General features: G+C 39.9%; 2 protein-coding genes across 2 annotated transcripts; both read left to right on the forward strand.

Annotated features, from left to right (window-relative positions):
• The first annotated feature begins 1,234 nt into the window (after positions 1–1,234).
• LOC149935146 (uncharacterized) lies at positions 1,235–2,630 on the forward strand. The gene is made up of 3 exons (XM_090153965.1): positions 1,235–1,461; positions 1,536–1,917; positions 1,991–2,630. Exons 1-3 carry the CDS (start codon positions 1,282–1,284, stop codon positions 2,500–2,502), a joined length of 1,074 nt encoding a protein of 357 aa, XP_090010091.1. The 5' UTR covers positions 1,235–1,281; the 3' UTR covers positions 2,503–2,630.
• A 2,564-nt stretch (positions 2,631–5,194) lies between these two features.
• Positions 5,195–19,588, forward strand: LOC149935147 (homeobox protein Nkx-2.4-like). Its single transcript, XM_090153551.1, has 3 exons — positions 5,195–5,859; positions 16,181–16,365; positions 18,385–19,588. The coding sequence occupies exons 1-3, from the start codon at positions 5,292–5,294 to the stop codon at positions 19,000–19,002; spliced, it is 1,371 nt and encodes a 456-aa protein (XP_090009677.1). The 5' UTR covers positions 5,195–5,291; the 3' UTR covers positions 19,003–19,588.
• Positions 19,589–23,648: the final 4,060 nt, after the last annotated feature.

The raw sequence follows: 23,648 nt of genomic DNA on the forward strand, positions 1-23,648 counted from the left end.
ATTGAATTGGATAATTGAATAGGAGAATTGAATTGGAGAATTGAGTAGGAGAATTGAATTGAATTGGATAATCGAATTAGAGAATTGAATATGATAATTGAATTGGAGAATTGAATATGATAATTGAATTGGAGAATTGAATAGAAGAATTGAATTGGAGAATTTAATATGATAATTGAATATGAGAATTGAGTAGGAGAATTGAATAGGAGAATTGAATTGATGAACTGAATTGATGAATTGAATTGGGGAATATGATTGGGGAATTTAATTAACTCACAATCATTTACTTACCACCTTAATCTTTTTCAGTTTACATAGAGCCACGTTGAGCTCATTTGCTGCTGGAGTTTCGAATACTAAGCCGACACCTTGATGTTTTTTTAAAATTATCTAACCGTCTGAACTTCTCTCGTTGGCCGCTACGTGGCTCTATGTAAACTAAAAAGGCTAATTATATTCGTCGTAATAAATTCAACAAAAAGCAACGTCAATTTAACTCCGACTTCGGAAGTGAAATTCTCGATAAATGTTGTAAACAATGTCTTGTTGATTTCAACGCCTATTTCAAGAAAATCGTCATCATCTTATCAGCATACTCCCAAAAGAAGTCACTAAGGGGGTATTCCTGTCCTTTTTTTTGTCAAACTTTTTTAATTTTTTCCTTTGAAAAAGAGAGGGAGGGTATGGGCCAAAATCGTAACCCTTAATCTCCGTTATCAAACGCGTTTCGCAAACACCGAAAAACGACTAAACGCGTACGCTTTCCAGTGGGTAAATAGCTTCTTTCAAAGTTGGGTATCTAGACGTAGCCGTACCCGTTTGGAATTTTTTTGGGTGTTTTGCGAAATCTGACTAAAGGTGTCCCAACTCGTTATCAGCGTCTATATAAACTATGGGTTCCCGAAATAAGCTCATATTCGTCTGTCGCGTACGGAACCAAATAGAGAGAAATTTACATTGACGTAGGTAAGTTTTAAACTAACGATTCCCAAGTCGGTTATCACTAAGGAACGTTGTGAATTCGATATTTTCCGGCGGTAATTACTATTCTTCCGGGGCTTGTCCCACGAAGTGACGAAACGAGGAACGAAGGCCGAGCGCGTATAAAACCTACGTCCTTTATGAACTCTATCACTGTTTAAATAGTTTGACTAATTAATCAGTCATTGCTGTTTGAATTGCAACCGCGAGGATACTCGAGATAGCAGTGGTTGCTTATAAATAAGATAGAATAGCTTCAATTCACTCAAAACGGTCTCTTTCTAGCGAGTAGTCACGATGGAATACGTTGGCAAGTGTGGATTGGTCTTACTGGCGGTGTACTGGTGTAGCCTGTTGGATACCGCACGTGGACACGGCCGTCTCATCGAGCCCCCGTCGCGGTCATCCATGTGGAGGTTCGGATTCAACACGGAACCCAATTACAACGACAACGAGTTGTTTTGCGGAGGATTTACCGTAAGATTTCGCTAATTTTTAACTGTAAATTCCTGTGTTATTTAAAAGACTTAAACGTACCTTTGTTCTTTCAGGTACAATTTCAGAGCAACGGTGGGAAATGTGGTATTTGCGGGGACAATTACCAATCACCCCAACCTAGACCCAACGAAGCGGGGGGTAAATACGGAAAGGGTATTATCGTCCGGCACTATAAGCAAGACCAAACGATAAAGGTCAGCGTCGAACTGACCGCTAATCACAATGGATATTTCGTGTTCAAGTTGTGTCCGAACAATAACCCTAAGAAAATAGCCACTCAAGAGTGTCTAGATCAGTATCCGTTGGAAGTTGCTGGTACCGGAAATAGCAAATACATGGTCCCAGGCGGAAGAGCAGGATTCTTCGATGTGCAGCTTCAGCTACCCCAAGGATTAACTTGTAGTCAATGCGTTCTTCAATGGGATTACACTTCCGGTGAGTAACTTTCGAACATCCCATAACTTAACTCGATTACTAGATAAAATACTTAAAATGTACTCGCCCGCAGGTAACAATTGGGGGAAATGCGACAATGGTTCCAGTGGAGTTGGTTGTGGTCCTCAAGAAACCTTTCGTGGTTGCGCCGACGTAGATGTCGGTCAGCCTGGCGAAAGCCCATCCGTCATTCCAACGAGACCACAGAAACCAATCACGGGATGGTTGGAGTCACCGGACACTGGATACGTCGTACCGTCTATTCCGGTTATTGCCGTGGTCACTGAGGAACCAGTTACGGTTCAGAGTGTAACTCCCAAGCCGTCACCCAAGAAGAAAAACAAAAAGAACAAGAACAAAAACCGAACTCGGCGGCCTAACAAGAAACCTACCAAGAAACCATCTTTAAAACCAACGACTTCCGCTAGCTGGGAACCACAACCAAGTGTAGACCTCAATTCCCCCGCTATAGGTCAAAATGTCTGCCGAAGTGCTGGGGCGTACAAAGGAGTTCCTGGCATGGACAATTGGTGTGTTACTAATTGTGCAGCCGGATTCTGCCCACCCACTCATTGCGCGTGTTAAAACCATATTTTAATGATTTTATTAATTGTAGTATTATTTATATCGAAATATCTTATACATAATTGTCATTGTATATTTTGTATTTTATCTACCTCATTTTTAATAAATCATATTTTCTGATTACGTAAGTCTTATTCAAACATTTTAGTTTTTAAATCCGCAAATCATAGAAGACAAAATGGGATTGTGCTAAAGCGTGCCTTTACCAAAAACCTTTTCATGGGGATGATGTCGCCCTCTAGGGATAGTAAATCGCAACGTTTTTTTTAATACATCACTTATTTTCAACACACGAATCAGTCAAAGCAGTGAGATCATTAAATATTATTATAATTGTCGATTATTTATTATTAAAATTAATACAGAGCTACACCAAATTGGTGAAAACAAATCAATTCTCATGGAGATGGTATTGCCATCTGTGGTACAAGATGGAACTAACATTTTCCCTTAATTTTGCTGAGGAGCCGTCTGATGGCGCCAGCGCTTCATATACAAAGGCAGAAAACGAATTTGTCGTCGGGCACCAAATCGGGAATTAAGATTCTAAAATAATTATGGCCTAAAAATGCGGTGATATAGAATTAACTTTCAACACCATCCTATTATACTCCGTAAAGTAAACATAGATGGCGATCATCTATGCGAAAGAGTGCCTAGAAAGCAGACGAAATTTCGCTACGAAGTTCGCGTCGCATACAATGCGTGGATCATGTCTACTTTCCGGTATTCTTATCTGAAATAATTCTTGGTATACTTAAATAACACATTATATATGACATACGAAACACTTCAAAATAAATTAGAGGAAACTTAATAGTAGTAGCAATCCAATTAGGAACTAAATTTTAAGAAAATGACAGAGCGAATTGCTAGTAATAATTATTTAACAATAAAAAAGAATGATTGATTTATCAGAAAGACAAACAAGTTATCTATTCACGACTTAATTACTAACATTTAACTACAATCACCCTCACACTAATGCGTTTTTAACAATGAGGAAAGGTTTGGCGAAGTTTAAATTAAGTCATTATGATATGGCACCCTCTTATTTTAGCCCAACTAACCAAACTGGGTCTTATTTTAATTAAACCTAAAAATCGTGAAACTATAACGTATATTTTTCCCCTGCCACTCCATTATAAGACAGTAATAAGATATTATTACAGCACACCCTTCAGATTATTATTAATCATACGTTATACTTGGAAAAATATAGATATATTAATATATACTCTTAAAAGAATGAATTAAAAAATCTCAATGTGAGGTAAGAGAAATCTGAGACAAACTAAATTCTCAAAACCTCAAAATAGAATAATCGCACGAAAACGGAAATTTTGGGCGAGACTTAAGCGGGTTACACTGGTTTTCACTAAAGCGCAAATGTGTGTTTTATTTTCATTAAAATGAATTTTATATCTTCTGCTTGAAAAGATGTCAGTAACCCTGAACCAAGCCTCTAAAAATACCAAATTGTTTTTTACAATTCTCGCGCAGTTGGAATAAGCTTATACGTGAGTTAAAACAATTGTTATACATGATTGTTATGAAATCAGATTCAAAGGCTGAGAGCCAAAGTCAAGCAAGTGACCTTTGAAAGAAATTCTAAATAATAATCGTTGACTTTTTTGGCATTACTTAATTTATGTGTTGCTCTAATCTTCTTTTTAGTACATTTCAATTATTAGATTATTATAGCAATTACTATTTAAAACTAACAAGTCTACCGGTCTCAAAATGGGGTGTTTTGACTTTCTCGAAGTTTGCTCTTAGGTAGGGACGTATAATTACTCGAATAATACGATGTTTACCCAATGTTTAAGTAAAAACCAAGAATTACAATATTTTTAACAGCAATAATTGTCTTATATGAAGTTTATATTATTTCTCATAAATTAATTGTAAATTAAAAGTCCAAGCGAAAAGGCGAAAGACCGTGAAGAACGCTTCGTAACAAACCGCGAGAGAGCCGCAAAGAGCGCCAATCGCGTTAAAAACTGAAGAGCGTGTTAAAATGTCGTTACAATTTTAAAAATATGCGCCATTATGTCTAAAAATAGCGGTCTTTGTTACTTCGTAACGTATCGTCGCTGGGGTACGAAGAAAGATACGAAGTTGAAACCGGTTTCGTTCTTTTCATTCGTGATGGAATTGCGCTATTTAATTTGAGTATGCGAGTCCTCCCGTCCATCTTACGTCGCGTCTCAGGGCCGGCCCTGAGTAAGCCTTCGCTCGGGGAAGCCGACATGGCAGGGGGAGGGCAGTAGGAGGGAGAGGGGCTCGAACGGGAAAAGGACGGAGGGGAGAGGCGAAAGGAGGTTTTGAGACGATTTAGCCAACCGGGTTGAAGGCAGAAACCTCCCATTTGATTGACAGCCGGAGGCCGGAATGGCGCCTCCCTTCGTTTTCGCAGCGACGGAGAGATCGATGCCCGGTGCCCTCCCTCCGCCGCCGTGTCCCCAGCGCGGTCCCCAGCGCGGTCCCTCTCCCTCGCTGCCTCTGTCCACGATCGTCGCCTCGATTCTCAGCGTGCGTGTCTGTCTCTCTCTCTCTGAAAGCGGCGTATTCCCCGATATAGCGTATTTTAGTGGTGGTTGCGCGCCGTCTTTGTCTGTGGGTCGGCGCGCGATGGTGGCCTAGCAGCGTTCGTCAGCGCGACCCGCGCGAGGATGGGGCCTTTCTTCCCGCCCTCCCCTCCGCGCTCGGCCTGTCCGTCCACCCCGTCGAAGGAGAGCGATAAGAGCCGAGGAAGGAGCACCACTTAGCGCATTGAGTGGCGAGCCATGTCCCTGAGTCCCAAACACTCCACGCCGTTCTCAGTTACCGACATTCTCAGCCCGCTCGAAGAGTGCTACAAGAAGGTCGTCGTCGATACCACCTTGAACCCCTCTTCCTCTTCCGCTTCTTCTACGGGACCACCTCAACCGCAACCACCTACTTCTTCGTCCCAGTCGCCGCCGTCTTACCACTACAACAGCCACCACAATCACCACCAAGTTCATCAGCAGCGCCACAACCACCCCCAGGCGACCAGCCGCTTCAACTTGAGCGCGGCCTCGCTGGTGGTCGGCGACCCCGCGTCGCCCGTTTCCGGTAACCCTTTGAACGTTTCCGCTTCTTTGGTCGGCTCGGATTCCGCGTCTCCGGGACTCGCGTCCTCGAGCAACTTGCACGCCAACGTCATGAACGTCCCGGTGTCCAGCCCGTACATGCACGTGCCGCAACTCTCGCATCCCAACTCCTTCTCGTCGCAGTACTGCAACGGCACGGACATCAGCGCCCACTACGGCGACCACGTCCGACAGTCCGCCGCGGGATGGTACGGCACGCCGCCCGACCCCAGATTCGCCAGTAAGTACACGCTTCGCTATTCCATTACCACTTATTAATCCTATACCGATTCACCGTCTAAAATTACAATCTCAAAATCAGGCCTATCATCCTCCTAACGCTAAACTAAAACACCGTAAACGAGGCTAACTGTCATTGCATTATTCACATTTTTAAACGAAAACAACGCGTCAAAGTAGCGATTTCAAATTTACATATCCGTTAGTAAATTCACCCATTGTGTAAATATAATATTCGCGCCGTAAAAGTACAGAATGAACGCGTGAATTAAATTTTCGACGGGGGAAGGTGACTTTCGGAGTGAAAAGGGTTTAAATGGGTCGAAAGAACTTTAACGAGAGCGATAAATCCCGCGCGAACGAATCCAAGCACGCGCTCCTTTCCGATTTCCAGAGTCGGGGAAGATCTAAAGTCCGCCGAAAAACAAACAAAAGGTCCCGCGCGCGCGCGCACTCTCGTATCTTCTTCCCCGCGTTCTATTTATTAAAATCCCGGCGGCGAAACTATCCCGCGGGATGGGACTAGCGTGGGTCTGGGCGTCTCGTCCTAATACAGTCGGAAAGACGAGTCCGGAGTTAGTGTCGGCGGCCGTCGCCTTTTATCAAGATCTCGGACCGGACTTTTAATTCCTCCGAGTCTCACTTTCACTCTAGTAGCGAGAAATACACTCGGCGAGAATAAAAGAGGCCTTCTCCGTAAGTGTTTCCCGTCTCTCCTCTAACCTTCTCCATCCACCGGACTAAAAGGCCACTTCTTTTTGGTCGTCGACTCTACTTTGCCCATTTACACTCGCATCGGCATCCGAGAAAAGAGAGAGAGAGAGAGAGAGATTTTTGGTTTTAAGAGTGAAAAGGGTGCCCTCGTCGGGACCCGCGAAAGTCCAACGAGCGTCGGCCATTCCCGATCTAAAAGTCCGGGTCGAGGGCCATCTCTCAGAGAGAGATAGGTTTTAGAGAGCGACCCGCGGAGAAGAAAAGGGCCGACAGAGGTTGGCGAGGGAGGAGCGGTGTTGATGAGGATGAAGAGAGGTAAGTGTGTGGGCCGCCGGAGATGGAGGATGGAGAAGAAGAGATATCGAGAGAGGGCCTACTGGAGAGTTTTAAGTCTCGCCGCCTCTATGGTCACTCCAAACGAGGATCCTCGGAAAAGGATGTAGCGTTGGAACGCCACCTTGAAGGAGTTGCGGCCAAAGAGAGAGAGAGAGACGAGGTGGGCCAAAAGGAGAGCCCGCGTCGGTACATAGACGGAAGAAGGGCACTTCATTCGAAACGCCGGTAGTTGAAGATTTCCACTACAGGAAAAGGCCTCTGTGCCGACGCCAAGCCGAGGATACGGCTAACACTTCACGCTCTTTTCCAAGTGTTCTTCGCCGCTTACACTCGCCATCTAGCTTTTCGCGCCTCTGCTTCCCCCCTTTTATTCTTTCCACCCCTTCTTCTCATCCGACATACTTTAGCCCCCCTCACACCCTTGCCTCCTAAAACTCAACTATATACTACTTACCCTCCCCCCTCCACCCCTGTCTTCTTCAATTTTCTAGCCTGACCTGTCCCCCCCCCCCTTTTAGGACCAGCTCTAGAGAATGCTTTTCCTGTAGTTTCACCCCCTCTCGGTTACTCTCGGTCGGCCATCGACGAGAACTCGAACAATTCTTAGAAATGTAACGAGCTTCGAGTGTGAATCTACTTATAGGAACGGGGATGGCCTCTCGGACCCGAAAGCGCGTCTAGCACCTCTCCGGAAATCTCTCAAAAGTCTCTCTTTCATTAAACAGGGAATGGCCACTTTTGAACAACGATACCTTTTTACCATCCATCCATCCAACCAAGCAACTATCCCGTCGCAACTAGCTAGTCCTTTTAAAAGTCAGGAGCCCCAGCGCACTAAGAGAGAGAGAGAGCTCTTGAACCTCTCGCTGTACTCTCATCAGACTATCAATTCACCATCTCTCTCTTCTTCATCCTCTTCCACCATCCCCCAAATCCATCCCATCCTCTCGGGGCCAAGGGTATCACACTCCTAAACATTTTTATACTTGAAAAGCTACAATGTTTGGTAAATTACGCCGACTCATTGAAATTCGAGTCGCGGCTCTCTTGAAAGAACGCCCCGGCCGCTACGGCCATCAACTCGACCTTTAGTCACTTTTAACGGAACTTTTCAAACGATAAATGAAATGACGCGACCTTGTCTAACTTTCCCCGCCTTTTGGGAAACCCGTGACCTATTTCTGGACCAACTCGGGGTTTCGCGGAAAAACGTTGGACGTCACGGTACGTTCGTCATTTTCAATACCAAGTTGTTATAGAAAAAGTCAAGAGTTTCGACTTATAGACCACGCGCGTGGGAAATATAGCGTCATCTATATTCGTAAAATAGCACTATATGCTCTTAATAGGCCTTTCCTTAAAATATTTCTACGCGCTTTCACTGCTAAAACTAAACAAAAAGTTGGCTGTACTTTTTGCATTTTCCGGTAAGATTTCCTTCCCCGAACATTTTACGCGGAGCTCGGGTTAGGCTTAGTGACTTCGGAGTTCAAACTGATTTTAATTTATTTTCGATACTAATTAAATTAATTATTATTTCAATACTCATATCACCTCTGTAAAAGTATTGTTACTAGATATTTATTAGCTAGTATTTTATGATAAACAACAATCTTTAACTGATTAACTACTGTGGCTGTCAATGTAATGTTAAGCCTTAGTTCACGAAGCTATATAAACATCGAAACCGTGCTAAATTTTTCGTTATTTTAAATATTTAAATCCTCTCCTTTTATGACTAGTTAAGTAAACGAAATACTTTTATACTTGAAACATTTGATAAAACAAATTTCTTAATATCACTTGGATTAATTTTAATGCGCCGTGTTTTCTAAATACTTACACTCGGTAGCAGACGACATACCGAGCTCAAGAGCAGGCTTGGAAATAAGCGGTGGTCACTGGGTCAAAGACCAGTTTATTAATTGCTCGGTCCAGTTTTTTTATTCAAAAGCTAGGGGTTCACTTGTCCAATGTCCAGTTTATTAATTCAAAATTATCTACCGTATTATTAACCAACTGGTCTACGTGACCACTTAAATAATTCAAGAGTTGGGAGTCACTGGCCAAATAGACCAGTTTAGAAATAAACCTTATTTCCAAGCCTGCTCAAGAGTAGAGCGAGGGTAAAAACAAGGAGTAATTATCTAAATCATCCTTGCAAAAACAGTTTTCCATCCCCCTCTTATCGTAACGAACATTTTATGGAAAGGTCTATTCGTCTGCTTCTTAATTCTTTAGTGGGTGTGCATTTACGACAGCTTAAAGAATTAGCGAAACATCCTAGCCTCCGAAGATTGTAAAATTTTCAGCGTAAACGTATATTAAGTTTTGATTTTAAAACCTTTTTTTTTTCAAAAGATTTTTGACCTAGCATGAGGTGGTAGATGAAAAGTTTCAATTAGAATTATTAAAAAGGTATTCTCAAAAACGTAAAATGAATTTCGTATTTAGTGCCCACTATAGAGAAAAATACGTTCGTATACTGTGGAAGGAAAATAACGTTTCTCACGGCCTTGCCAACCAATTGACGGATTTTGAAATGACGTTTTAGCACGCGACACTACAGGTACATGTCTTGGGCACACATCCTTCTTTGCGTGCTTTTTTGACCATAACATGTAGAGGTATTTTCACGCGCAAAATGAATTTTAAAAGCCATCAATTGGTCAACATTTATGTTATTAGCACGGATGTGTAGCTAAATATGCTGTGGCTGATAGTGAGACTTACGCCAGAAAATCGTTGAAGCTTTTTTAAGGTTTAGTGGCTGATTAACTAACACCATGGCGGTGCAGAGACATTTTGGCCCCCGGGCAAATTATGTCATCACGGGCCCTTCTAACTTAAATTTTCAAGGGGGAGGTGCTAGTGATGGGCCCCTAAAAAGCATGATTGTGGGCCCATTTTTTTTCTCCTGACTAGAACCCGGGCCCCTAGGATCAGCAGGGCCGTGCAGAGGTATCCTGGGGCCCGGGGTCAAACTTACTCGCGGGCCCCTTCGAAATGCACCCCCTTGAGCCCTGAAAACTTTTCCCAAGTTATCTTGATTTGCACCCCCCCCCCCCTTAAATTTCTTCGTTGGGCCCTACAGGTACAGGCCCTCTACTAGTCCCTCGTGGGCCCTTTTCGCCCGGGCCCCGGGGATTTTGCTCGCTTGCCACCCACCCCTCTGCACGGCCCTGCCTAGGATTCACCTTTAATAGGGCCCCTCGGACCTTCATTTAGATTCTCCTCGTGGGCCCCCTACCTTTTTACAAATGCTCTCGGGCACCTAGTCTTGGGCCTACTCAGCCTATTGGTTACAGTAGAAGCTATTATCGAATTTTATTTAATTGTAACGTTCACTAAATTGTGATTTATTAAATTACATTTTAATTAAATATTCGCGTTAAACACTGTCGTTTGTGAAATGAAGAAAAATTAATAATTCATTAATAAAAATAACAATTCGCTCAGTTTATTTAGAAGGTTTTTACTTTTTCTAGTACGTTCTTCAACTTTCTCATTGAAACGTTGATCTACCACCTATACTTGGAATTAAAAAAAAAATATCAAACTCGTGTAAACATTTAATTTTTTTATTTAAACTTCTTAAATTAAAGAGTACACTAAATGATACATATACTATAGTTTTTCTTAAAAAACGGTTCTGACAAAGGGATTTGATTAATGTTGTAAGTAGGGAAATTTTCGACGGAAAATGACCGATACCTTTTTTCCGAAAAACATAAAAAAGTTTTCATTCCATGATTAGTCTAGTATATTGTTTGCAAATTTAAATACAGCGGCATTTTCACCTAATTTTTCGAATCTAAAAGTAAAGTAAAACTAAACCTCTAGAATAGTTTAAACTGATTAACAATGTAACACTATGAATGTTTTGTAGTATGTTTACTGATATTAGACATTTTATATCGGTAAAAAGTTAAAAACATTAAAAACCTTTAAAAAGTAATTTATGTTTCATTTTTTTATTTTTTCCGATTTGCGGAAAGTTTTCCCAAACATTTACCGCATTTTATTTTTCCGGAAAATTAACACACCCTGTTCTAAGTCTTGAAAATAACCGTAAAATTGGCGGGGTTGATAGTAACGATAACATTATTCTTTTCAATTGAAATGGAATAACAACCAAAATTATACGAACTTTAAATCGAGTCTATTGCTCGGTTAGATAAACTTCAATTTGGTTACGTACAATTGAAGCGAACAGGAATTTTGGGCTCGGTAACTGGTTTCGCGTACAACGCTAAGAAGGAAAATGGTCGGAACATAAAATAGTCCTAATTAAGGATATACGGATGGGCTTGTAAGTTGTTATTCCAAGAATCTCGAGATACTTCGTTACAACTTCCTAACTCTGTCGTTTCGCTCGCTAACGTATAGCTGCTTCAAAGGGAAATCTAAAACTCGAACGGCTACGTAACAAAAGCTCCAGCGAGTTCGTTCAAATTATGTACAACGAGTATATAAAAGGGCAAAATTTAAACAACGTGATTAAGTTGAAGGGAATAATATTGCATGCTCGCGCAATTGTCTTTACTGTACAAATATGATCTCCTTGCTCTCAAAGGCCTTCTCTTTATTGTACCCGTGCATTAATTGGAGATCTTTAATTAGAATATGCAAATTAGGGGGGAAGAATAATATGAAGGGGAGGCATTCATTATTCATCCGCACGTGCGCTCGGCTTTAAACATTACTCTTATTCCGCAAAGCGCTGTTTGCTTTGCATTCTGCTCATTAAATTTTGACACTTTGTAATTTCATTGTTTGCTCATTCATTTCGTCCTAAAGTCCTTCAAAATACTGCGCTTCCGGGGCGAAAAAAACAAATCTACTAATACTCGAAATTAGAATAAGGAAAACGCATATCGAATGTAATAATGAGTTTACAATAATGCGATAAACTATATAATCATGGAACTTTGGCTTTCCAAATGCCCCGTAGACGTTGACTCGCCCTTGTGCTGGTCGCCATGACAAGCAGTGAGATGGTCTTTATTTTAATTTTATTTTTGCATTTAAAATTAATTTCAATTTTCCTAAGGATTTTTAACCGGGCTTCAACGGCCAACGGTTTAGGTTGTTCAGGTCATAATTTTCAGATATCTGAAGATAATCAGTTAGTCAGATCAGGTTTATCTTTTATATTCCTCCCACCCAGGAATATGAATCTAATCTCAAAAGAATCTGAATATAATCTTAAAGGAATCGGAATATGATCTTAAAGGAATCTGAATATAATCTTAAAGGAATCTGAATATAATCTTAAAGGAATCTGAATATAATCTTAAAGGAATCTGAATATAATCTTAAAGGAATCTGAATATAATTTTAAAGGAATCTGAATATGATCTTAAAGGAATCTGAATAGAATCTCAAAGGAATCTGAATATAATCTTAAAGGAATCTGAATATAATCTCAAAGGAATCTGAATATAATCTTAAAGGAATCTGAATATAATCTCAAAGAAATCTGAATATGATCTTAAAGGAATCTGAATCTAATCTCAAAAGAATCTGAATATAATCTTAAAGGAATCTGAATCTAATATCAAAAGAATCTGAATCTAATCTCAAAAGAATCTGAATCTAATCTCAAAAGAATCTGAATATAATCTTAAAGGAATCTGAATCTAATCTCAAATTGTACCTGATTGATTTCGGGTTGGCATTTTGACCCATATCAACTGATCTAATAATATCTGCACGTAAATGCGGATAATCTGATATCTGATTTGTCACAATTTTTTTATCGGCGGTTCAGATAACGCAACTGTTGTTGGAAGCGGTACTTAAGGAAATCGCCGAATTAATGTGATAACTCGTCTGAAATCGGTAAAATATTATTAGAAATCGTCAGAAATCGGAATAATATTATAAGAAATCGGTAAAATATTATTAGAAATCATCAGAAATCGGTAAAATATTATTAGAAATCATCAGAAATCAGTAAAATATTATTAGAAATCATAGAAATAGGCAGAATTTTATTAGAAATCGTCAAAAATCGGAATAATATTATTATACGTCATCAGAAAAAAGGAGAATATTATTAGAAATCATCAGAATTAAATCGTAAAATATTATTAGAAATCATCAGACATAGGGATAATATTATTATAAATCACCAGAAATCGGTAGAATATCATTAGAAATCTTAGAAATCGGAAAAATATCATTAGGTTCTTATAAATAAGATGAATATAATTAAAAATCTCAGAAATAGGGAGAGTATTATTTAAAATCATCAGAAATCAAAAAAATATTATTAGAAATCATCAGAAATAGGTTGAATATTATTAAAAATCATCAGAAATCGGAAAAATATTATTATAAATGAAATCGGTAAAATATTATTAGAAATCATCATCCATTTCACTTTATTGTCAAATATGGATAGTTATTTTAAGATATATATTTCAAGCTTCTGCCTACATGAAGATATCTTGCCAGGATACTATAATACCATGACGTTTCTATACGAATTTTAAACAAAAGATTTAACTTAATAGTAAATCGCGTCTGCCTAGAATTGCGCAAAATTGACATTGCAGTTTAAGGATCAAGAGAAAACGCGTCTGTACGCGAGTAGCCCAACGCACCCCGGGCGAACCAAGCTACATCCGACTGAAATAAAAATGTCGATACGCGGACCGTTTGATCTCCCCCAAAAATCGGGGGAAAGGTAGCTGCAGGCGAACTTTGTTAGAGGGGAAAACCGTGCTCCCAAAACCACGTCTCCATTGTCGGCGACGGTCGCCGCTGAATACTCCCGCATGAGGACGACGGAGAGCGGCGGCAAACGAAGACCAGCCAGCCATCGGCTCACGGTCGATAGATAAAAATTTGTTCAATGCACCCCCATCACAAAAAAGCGCGGGCGAGAGCGTTTTAGAAATCGCGTGATACGTGATATATTCGGTAAATCAAACTGATATGTCTCATCCCTTAAAAAATGGTTGCCTCCGGGCGATTAGCTCACTATGTAGAGCGACTCAAAAACTACGGATCAGCCCGAAGTCTAAAGCGTCGAACGGTCCTATTTCTCCGTTTAATAAAAGACGTAAAATCGAAGGTAAAAGATCAAAGGGTTTCTCAACCGCTCGAACATCTCGCTTACAGCGGTGAAATGTATATAAGGAGAACTTTTATTTACCAATTTAACGTATAAGATCTCATTTCCGGCAGGTATTTCGGAGTTCTTCTTCATCTTGAGATGCTGTATTTGCCCCTGCGGGGGTTTATTCACTGTATCGCACGATATAGGCGCACGGTTTTTATAAAAACCTATTTGATCTTTCAAAGACGCGTTCACTGCCTTAATTAAAATGACATAGTTTTAAATTACAATGGAGATCAGCTGATTTATTCTTACTCGCTCGTAAATAATAACGACGTTATTGCAATGGATAACGATTGGTCGTTATGACCAACGAAATAGCTAGAATAATCTTAATTAGATAAGTTATAATTTAATTTTAGTAATCCGATAAAAGGGATAAATAATATCAGAAGTTTATAATACGCATAAGTATCCACGTGGATACTTATTTTTAATGGCCTATGTGCACATAGGCCATTAAAACGAATCATGTAACTTGACGGGTTGGAGAAAATTTTACAAATAACACTACGTATATAGGGTTCGAACACAACTTCTTCCGCGTTGAGTTTGCAAGTTCTCTCCCCGCTGGTTTAAGGGGTTTTCCCGCGAGCTCTTCGGTTTCCCCTTCCATAAAAATTTGTTGAGGTGAACGGTAATAGTTAATGTAGGGAGCTGTTGGCACCACCCTCCTACGCATTGTAACCCAACCACCTGAATTAATGGCTTTAAAAGTCACTTGATGACTTAGGCCTAAGGTGGTGCCTTGGGTGATTAGCCTAGCTGATTATTATTACTATTATTATTATTTACTTAAATACGAATCATATTTTACGGATGTAATAATTTTAGAAAGATAAGATATTATGTATTTCGCGCCGCGCAATTTTCAAAGCAAATAACATTGACAGAATGAAAAGATATTTCTTTCGTAAGAAATATATTATATATATTTTTGATAACAGTACTGATGTATTTACTATAAAATACAGGTCATTCTTTTAAGTGTATTTAACTGAAAAGCTATTAATTTTATAAAAGAGATTATGGCTCTCGAATTACGCGTAAAATAACATCAATCTTTTTCAAACACAATCGCGCTTTTATTTCAAATTGCGAAATTTGACTCCAAAAAGCGGCTTTGTTGAATCACCTTCTGGCCGACCGTGTTTGAATTTCAATTGATATCAAAAAGCCAAACCCCGATGATCAACATTGTCTATTCAACATTGTTCCTGGCTCCCCGCGGAATTAATGTTGACCCTCTGAAAATTTGAGGAAATCGGACACCTCGGGTGACAATGATCTCCTCCCTGCCGGCCCGAATTACAAAACCAACAGCGCTGGTTTTACATTATACGTTCGTGGTCTGATCAAACACATTAGCGCTGCACCATATTTACACCCACATTATTCCCGAGTTCACAAAAAATACACCACGTTCATTGTAAAACGGTTTAACCGTACGCGTATAGTATAGTTTGAAATTTTAATTTTAAACAATTTAGCGTAAAAGATGAAAGAATGGAATACACCTAAACAAAATAAATATATATTTTAATCAGTACTCCAAATATTGATATTTTCTTGTGGGGCGGATAAATTTATGGAAACTACTTGAAAAAATACTAATATCTTTAATCAGCACTCCAAATATTGATATTTTCTTATGGGGCGGATAAAATTATGGAAATTACTTGAAAAATTACTAATATCTTTAATCAGCACTCCAATTATTGATATCTTCTTATAGGGCGGATAAAATTATGGAAACAACGATAACAAACACTCGTATCTTTTAATCAGTACTCCAAATATATTTAAATATATTCTTACCGAGCGGATAAAATTATGGCAACAACTTGAACAAATTCTCATATCTTACAATCGATACAAAAATATTAATATTTGGAAATTTAAGGCTATTTATAAATTTAAGGCTTAAATAATAATAAATTTTCCCAGTGGTAAACTTTCGTTTAATTAAAACATATTTATCGTTTCGAAATGAGAAAAGGCTTTTATACCCGGGGGGAATACCCAATTTCCGAGATTTAGCTCCCCCAAATGTAAAGCCGTCAGGCGAAAGATTGTAAGTATATTAAACTTTGAGGTTCAGTTTCCGACATGTATCATCACACGCACCTGCCTCCTTCCGTAGTTTCCCGGCTGATGGGATCGTCCAGCGGGATGTCCATGTCCAACATGAACATGCCGGCCGCCCTCAGCGCCTGCTCCGTCGCCGCCGCCGCCGCTGCCGCCTCCGACGCCAAGGGAGGCCCTTCCGTCGTGCACCAGTTCCCCCTGACGCCGCAGAGGCGCAAGAGGAGAGTCCTCTTCACCCAGGTAAACCATCACCAAGCACCACTCGCACTTTCTCCCCTCAGAAAAAATATGTTTTCTTTTAATGATTTTTCAATTTTATCGCTATTAGAACTAGATATTGCTAGATATAAAACGTCTCTCGGGTGGGATGGCGGAGTAGTTAGCGCTTTCGCGTCGCAGCAAGAGGACCCGGGTTCGATCCCAGCTTGTGGCACCGGGTGAAAACTGGGAACAACTCCTTCCGCGTTGAGTTTGCAAGTTTCCATAAAACCTGTAGAGGTTAACGGTAATTAATGGCTTTAAAAGTCGCTTGATGACTTAGGCCTATAAGGTGGTGCCTTGGGTATTAGCCTAGCTGATTATTATTAGTTAGTGTAGGGAGCTGTGGGCTCTCGTGGCTTGAAGGGCTTGCCACCACCCTCCTATACTCATTGTAACCCGGCCACCTGTTTAAAGGCAATAAAAGTAGCTAGATGACTTGGGCCTTAGGTGGTGCCTTGGGTAGTAGCCTAGCTGATTATTATTTTTAAAAAATGTGACCGTCGCGGGTTCGAGGCACTCTGCAATGGGCATTACGGCGTTAAAAAATTTCTAAAATCGGTGGGAGCCTGCGAAGCTTCATATTTCAAGCGGTTATCAGTTTATCGGGGCCCTGGGGCCAAGTCTCCTAGCCGGCCCTTATAGTATTTTTCTTAAAACAAACTGTAAGGAAACCTAACATTAAAATCCGGGCCCTTCGAAAGCGCGGACCCTATACGTAAAGATTGATACCTCACTCTTGAGAGATACGATAATCATCTGATTATACTAATCATCCCAAAATTAAATTATTGAAAATATGGATCGAGTGATAAGACATAATAATAATAATCAGCTAGGCTAATAGCCAAGGCACCACATTAGGCCTAAGTCATCGAGCGACTTTCAAAGCCACCCCTCGAAAACGCGTACGGGAGACTTCTACAAGCTTCGCCGTTCACGTTTTTAAGAAGCTCGCTTAACCCGTCTAATATCATTTAATATTAATAAACAAAGTTTCGGTTTTCATTAGAATTTTGCGATGAGCCCGGTTAAAAAATTTCCAAATATACCAAATATTGAAAATAGCTTTGTATTTTTTTTTAATAAATTAAAATAGATTTAATGATATGCACTAGCGCCACCGCTAAAGTTTTCTAGACTATGCTACCTTTTACCGTTAGTTTAGTATCGTCGTTGCTACGGTCTTACTTCAAATTTTATACAACCTACCGATTAATTTACCAACCACAGCATTAGTCCGTCCTTCGTAAGTTCGATTTTGTTCTGTATACAGGGTGTTTGAAAAGGTTGAGCAAAAATTTTAAGGAGTCGTAGGGGGTGAGTTGAGAAGTATGCCGGTTTTTCCCCCATTTTACTACGATGAGTTAAAAGAGCGCCAGAGCGCTTCAAAGTGTGGCCTACTAGCCCCTGAAAGTAGGCTGCAACCAGTGCAAAACCAAAAAGCAAGTACTTTAAATACTGTTTAAGTTTACTTTTTTACGCTGGTTACCTCGATTTGTTTACAAAGTCATTTTTTATTTATCACACGAACCCAAACCTTAATGTTCGCGTTTCCCTGCTGCTTGGTTTTGCGCTTGTTGCAGCCTACTTCCAGGGGCTAGTAGGCCACTCTTTGAAACTCTCTGGCGCTCTTTTAACTCATCGTAGGAAAATGGGAAAAAACAGGCATACTTCTCAACTCACCCTCTACAACTCCTTAAAATTCTTGCATAACCTTTTGAAACACCCTGTATATAATACCACCAACATCGTATACGATTCCCGTTAAAATAAATATGATAAATTGTGATAAATTTTGTAAAAACTAGAAATGGTTTAAAATAGAAATCTGAATAACTGAAAAATTAAAATTCTATTGAACGAAGAACCAGAATTATCATTGGTTGAATTAAAGATAGCAGTGTTTTGGCGCCCTCCTACATGAGAGCCAACTTGGCGCCCGGTTAAATACCCGGGTCGGTATGGCTCTGGTTTTACATGTGTTGGTTTATTTTGCAGGCGCAAGTGTACGAATTGGAACGCCGCTTCAAACAGCAAAAGTATTTATCGGCTCCGGAACGCGAGCATCTGGCCAGCCTGATTCACCTGACGCCGACGCAGGTGAAGATATGGTTCCAGAACCACCGATACAAGTGCAAGCGGCAAGCTAAGGAGAAAGCGATGGCCGAGCAGCAAAGTCAACAAGGCCACCATTCCCCGCCTCGCAAAGTGGCCGTGCCCGTGCTGGTCAAGGACGGCAAACCGTGCAGCAGCTCCAGCGACACCGAAGGCTCCCCCGTCCCGTCGTCCATCGCCTCCTCGGACCTCCTGTCTCACCACGTCGCTTCCGGACACCTCGGACTTCAACAGCGGCCATCCTTGTCCGGAGCCTGCCTGGTCGACAGTCGCGGGCACGTGATCGGTCAAGCGTCCGCCTGTTCGGTGACGGCGGCGCAACTGCACAGCGCGGCGGCCGGCGCCAACGGCATGAGCTCCTTGGGCGCCTTGACCGCCGGGATGGGAGGCGGCTACGGACCCCAAGGCGTCGGCTCACCCGGCTTGGACTTGGCCGCGGTGTCCGGCGCTACCATGTGTCCCTCTTACTTACAGATACAAGGTCGTACTTGCACTTGGTGAAATTTAGCCCCGTGGTGAACTACTCAATTCTTCGCGTCACGCGCGAAACTTCTACGGATTGCCGAGAACCTCAGAGTGCAAACTAACGTGGACACGGCGCGTTTCGCGCTGGCCTGATACGCGAATGGAACAGAATTAAACCACCACGAAGAAAACTATCAAGAAGATACCAATATTGTCTAATATAAAAGTGTTTTTAATTTTGCCCCAAAATGTAATTGGCACGGGCACTGTGTTTTTTGTACAGAAAGTGCAGCCCATCAATTTTACCTTACTGCAGTATATGGTATTGAAAAACAAAGAAATTAAAATTAAGTATTTAATCATCTAAATTATTCGAGATTTAAATCTCCCCCAATTTTAACGTTTTAAAGTAGTACGTGTGCATTGTATATAATTAATTCTATATATATATATATATATATATATATATAGGGCAGGGAGACTTAAATATTTCGTCGTATAAACCCCCACCCCCAAATGCCAAAAACCCTCGTTTTTGGACTTAATTGGTTCGGACCACTCGCCCCTCAAAGCGATGGTTAAATATATACTCGAAAAGTATTTGTACATATGAATGTCAATATGCCGTATATACGAAAATTCGTGTTTTTAAATTATACTATATTATTGAGATATACCGCATTTTTATTATGCCAACGATACTCATTAAAAATAGATGAAAGATTATAGACCTAACTGGTGATATAATTGTTATTATTATACATGTATATATAGTTCTTACACCTCTCTTTATCCCACAAAAATCACACACGATTTTGGTTATATATAAAGATTCTGAAACTTCAAATACATTGTGTTTATTTTACACACCTATTAACACCTCTAAATTTAACAAAAAAATCCCGAATTTACAATGATGTAACTGACAAACACTAAACCCGTCGTTAAGCCTCGGCTTATAAAATCTAAGAGAAAAATCGACTTTCTCGAGGGCGGTTGCTAACGGCAACGGCGACGGGGAAAAAAACCGAAATGGCGGCGGCTAATAACCACTAGGGGGCGTGTATTTTTTACCCCGCGTGTCGAAGCGACGCCATACGGGGGAAAATGAAATTAACGAGGAACAGTAGCGAATGGATGTCGTGTGACCCGAAAATTTAATAAAGGTCAAAATGAGGAAGCCTCGGATCGTCCCCTTCTATTATTACTCCCCCCCCCCCCCCGCGCGCCCAACGCGGCACCCAAGCGTCCCCCCCCTCCCTCACCCTTTGGCGTGTAAAATTCTCAATTCGCTTCCCGGCGCGAGGGGGCGCCTCGTACCGTCCATTCCCCGCGTGCATCAAAATCCCCCTCCTTCTATAATCCGGATCATTATTATGTACCGCGACGTACATCGCCGCGTTTGCCACCGCCAGGGGGAGGGAGGGAGGTAAGGGGGGGCGGGGAATAGACGCGAGTGTATATTGAATAATATGGCGAAATGGCGGTTTGTAGGCGAAGAGGAACGCGCAAATAGCCGTAAAGCGGTTAAGCTGGATTAAAAACACGCTACATTGGAAATGAATGACAGACTCTAATAGGCCTTAAAACGAACCAGAATTGACTCTCGCGTACACTAGCGTGAGTTTATCTCTAACATAAAAATTGGAACATGCAACTGTGCAGGCTCGGGAGGTTTTACCAAGGATACTGTATCTTATATAGTATCCTTGGTTTTACAATGGTAGCAAATTTCCCGTCGGACCGCAGAAGCGTACACCGCATCACGGCTGAAAACGTATATTACTCCGCCTGACGATGAATATGAACGAAATTACGCAGCGTAAGGATATTTAAATATTTTTAAATCGTATTAGTTTTAGAATAAAATTATCCCAGAAACACGCGAAGGAACAGGTGTCATGCCGTGTAGGGAATACTTATCACCAGGGCCGTCTTAAGGCATGGGCTAAATGGGCTACAGCCCAGGGCCCCCAGCCAGTTTTGGGGCCCCGGAAAGGCCAGCCATACAGCCTCTACTCTAGGGATAAGGGTTTAGTTGGATAAATATTATTTATGCTCATTTAATGTTATGTATCATACGGTACCAACAATTTCTAAAACCTAACAGCGAGTCACTGTCAGTAAAATCTATTTTCGGTAGGTCTATGTTATACTTTTGAAAAAAAGTTTTGGTTTGATTTTTGTGTAGTTCAATTTAGACAACGGACATACAAAGGCTGACCGTTGGGGATCGCAAAGGTCTTAAGAAATAATTTAGCCCAGGGCCCTTAAAGGTCTTAAGACGGCCTTCTTATCACTATAATAAATATTATATATTACTGGTAATACTGTGGTTTAAATATTGAAATTTATTTTTAGAAATTTATAACTTACTCAGTTGCATGTTAAGAAAGGAAAAATATCTAGTGCATTTGGCGGAAAGATACTAGCACCAATTTCCGATAAATCGGAGGCGGGAATTTCGAATCTGGTCTATTTACGGTTTAATTTCCAAGTATACCTGCGCGTTATATAATTTTGGGAAGTACTGTCTATTCGCGACCGAAATCTATCGCTACGCCCTCTTTGGTTCGACATTGAAACCAAGGATAGGTAGTGGCTAAAACAGACGTTATTAGTTTTTCCTCATCTTAATTCGTAAATTTGTTTTTATAAATAATGATACTTACATTTTAATGTAATTTTTGCATCGTTTACTTATATTTTGATAAGTTTATTTAATTATGACTATAATTTGCCTGTAGCAGACGCTACTTCATAGGCCCAACCTCGGAGAAGCTAGCGCCGTTACGCCATCTAGACTCGTTTCGGTCACGAATTGTGGTATAATTCAAAGTAATAATTAATTAATTAATTAACAAAGATAAGATTTAAAAACAGTTGTAATAATTTAATTTTAGTACTATAAGTGAGGCTTACCTAAAAAAAACTCGGTTTGGCGAGTCCAGGGTAAGTATAGAACGGGTAATGCCGAGATCACCGCGTTGACATGCGATTTGATGATTATTTATGAGCATAATACCAAAAATATACTAAAATTAAGCTTAAAAATAATAATAATCTACATTAAATATTTATTGATCACTTTGAAATTTACGCGATAGACATTTCTAAAATGGATTAATTTAGCACGCGTAGGAACCTTTAGAAATTCAACAGAAAATAGGCGAAATTTGAAATTTCCGCCGCCAATTTACCGGAAGTTTGTGGTAGTATATTTCCACCAAATGTACTAGATATTTTGCCTATGTTAACCTGCAACTGATTATATAAATCTCTCATTAGAGACTAAAGTTCTTTTTTTAAACAATACTAAAACTTATCGACCCAAAATCTTTTAAGCGCGTTAAGTTTATCGAATCCCCATTCTCAGAAAGTTATATTTAATAGACCAGTTAAACAACGCTCTTAAAAACGTGTAGGGGAATTTGTAGAAGAATAGATTGTACAGAATAAAACTACGTCTACATTACTTAAACAAGTTTCTTCTACACGTTTTTAATAGGGTAACTTAAATGGCGTTCAGACTATATACAACTTTTAAATTTTAACGGTCCATTAGTTTGGCCACCAGATTTGTCCACTTAATGGGCGTTATTGCTATTTCCCTCAAGCGGCGGTTTTTGGAAGCTTACGTGTGGAACATGGTGAAACAGACGCTATTTGAACAGGGTTGCCATGCATTTTTTCGTTCTAAATTATTTATTTTACATCGAAAATGTATGTCAACCCTGTTGACTGATTAACAGGTTTGCCATACATTTAATTTTCCGGAAAAATAAAATGCTGAAAATTTTCCGCAATACGGAAAAATAAAAAGTGAAACATAAATTACTTTTTAAGGGTTTTTAATTTTTTTAAATTTTTATCGATATAAAATGTCTAATATCTGTATTTAAACATACAAAACATTAATAGCGTTACATTGTTAATCAGTTTAAACTAGTCTAGAGGTTTAGTTTTACTATTAGATTCGAAAAAAATTTACAAACAATATATTAGACTAATCATGGAATGAAAACTTTTTTATTTTTTGCGGAAAATTACGGAAAATATTCCGGAAAAAAGGTCTCGGTCATTTTCCGGAAAATTTTCCGACTTACAACACTACAAATAAGGATATTTTTTTAAGTAGTTAGCCTGACTTAATTTATTTTAATAGTCAGTGACTAGTGGGGGTATAAAAACAAGAAGAGCAGCCAACATTTTTATTTACCCGTCAGAATTAATATAGGAGTTAATTGTCACTTGAATTACATTACTTTGGCCGATCACAATATTTTTTAAATAAAATGGGATTGATGAATGATGAATTTATGACACACCATATTCGCCATTATTTATGAAATTTAGGTAAATTTTTCACTAGTCAAATTGACTATAGTGAGCCCCCACATTTCGATTAATTTTAGTAGTCAGAGCATTTATTTTAGTAGTCAAATGCCGTGACTAGTGCCTTATGTCCCACCCTGATTGGCAGTGAATTAAGAAGTGTGAACATCAAACATGGTTCACTCAAATTTTTGCGATTAAGTGTTTGGGTATACAATTTGTTTGGGGTATACAACTATTTGAAATTCAACCAATGAAATTAAGCTATTCCGTAACGTCACTGACGCGGAGACATTGAATCATTTGACCCGTCGTCTGCTTCTATCAAATATTACTATTATCGAAAT

Source organism: Leiobunum rupestre, chromosome 7 (genome assembly GCF_980474605.1).
Source record: "Leiobunum rupestre chromosome 7, qqLeiRupe1.1.hap1, whole genome shotgun sequence".
Lineage (NCBI taxonomy): Eukaryota > Metazoa > Arthropoda > Arachnida > Opiliones > Sclerosomatidae > Leiobunum > Leiobunum rupestre.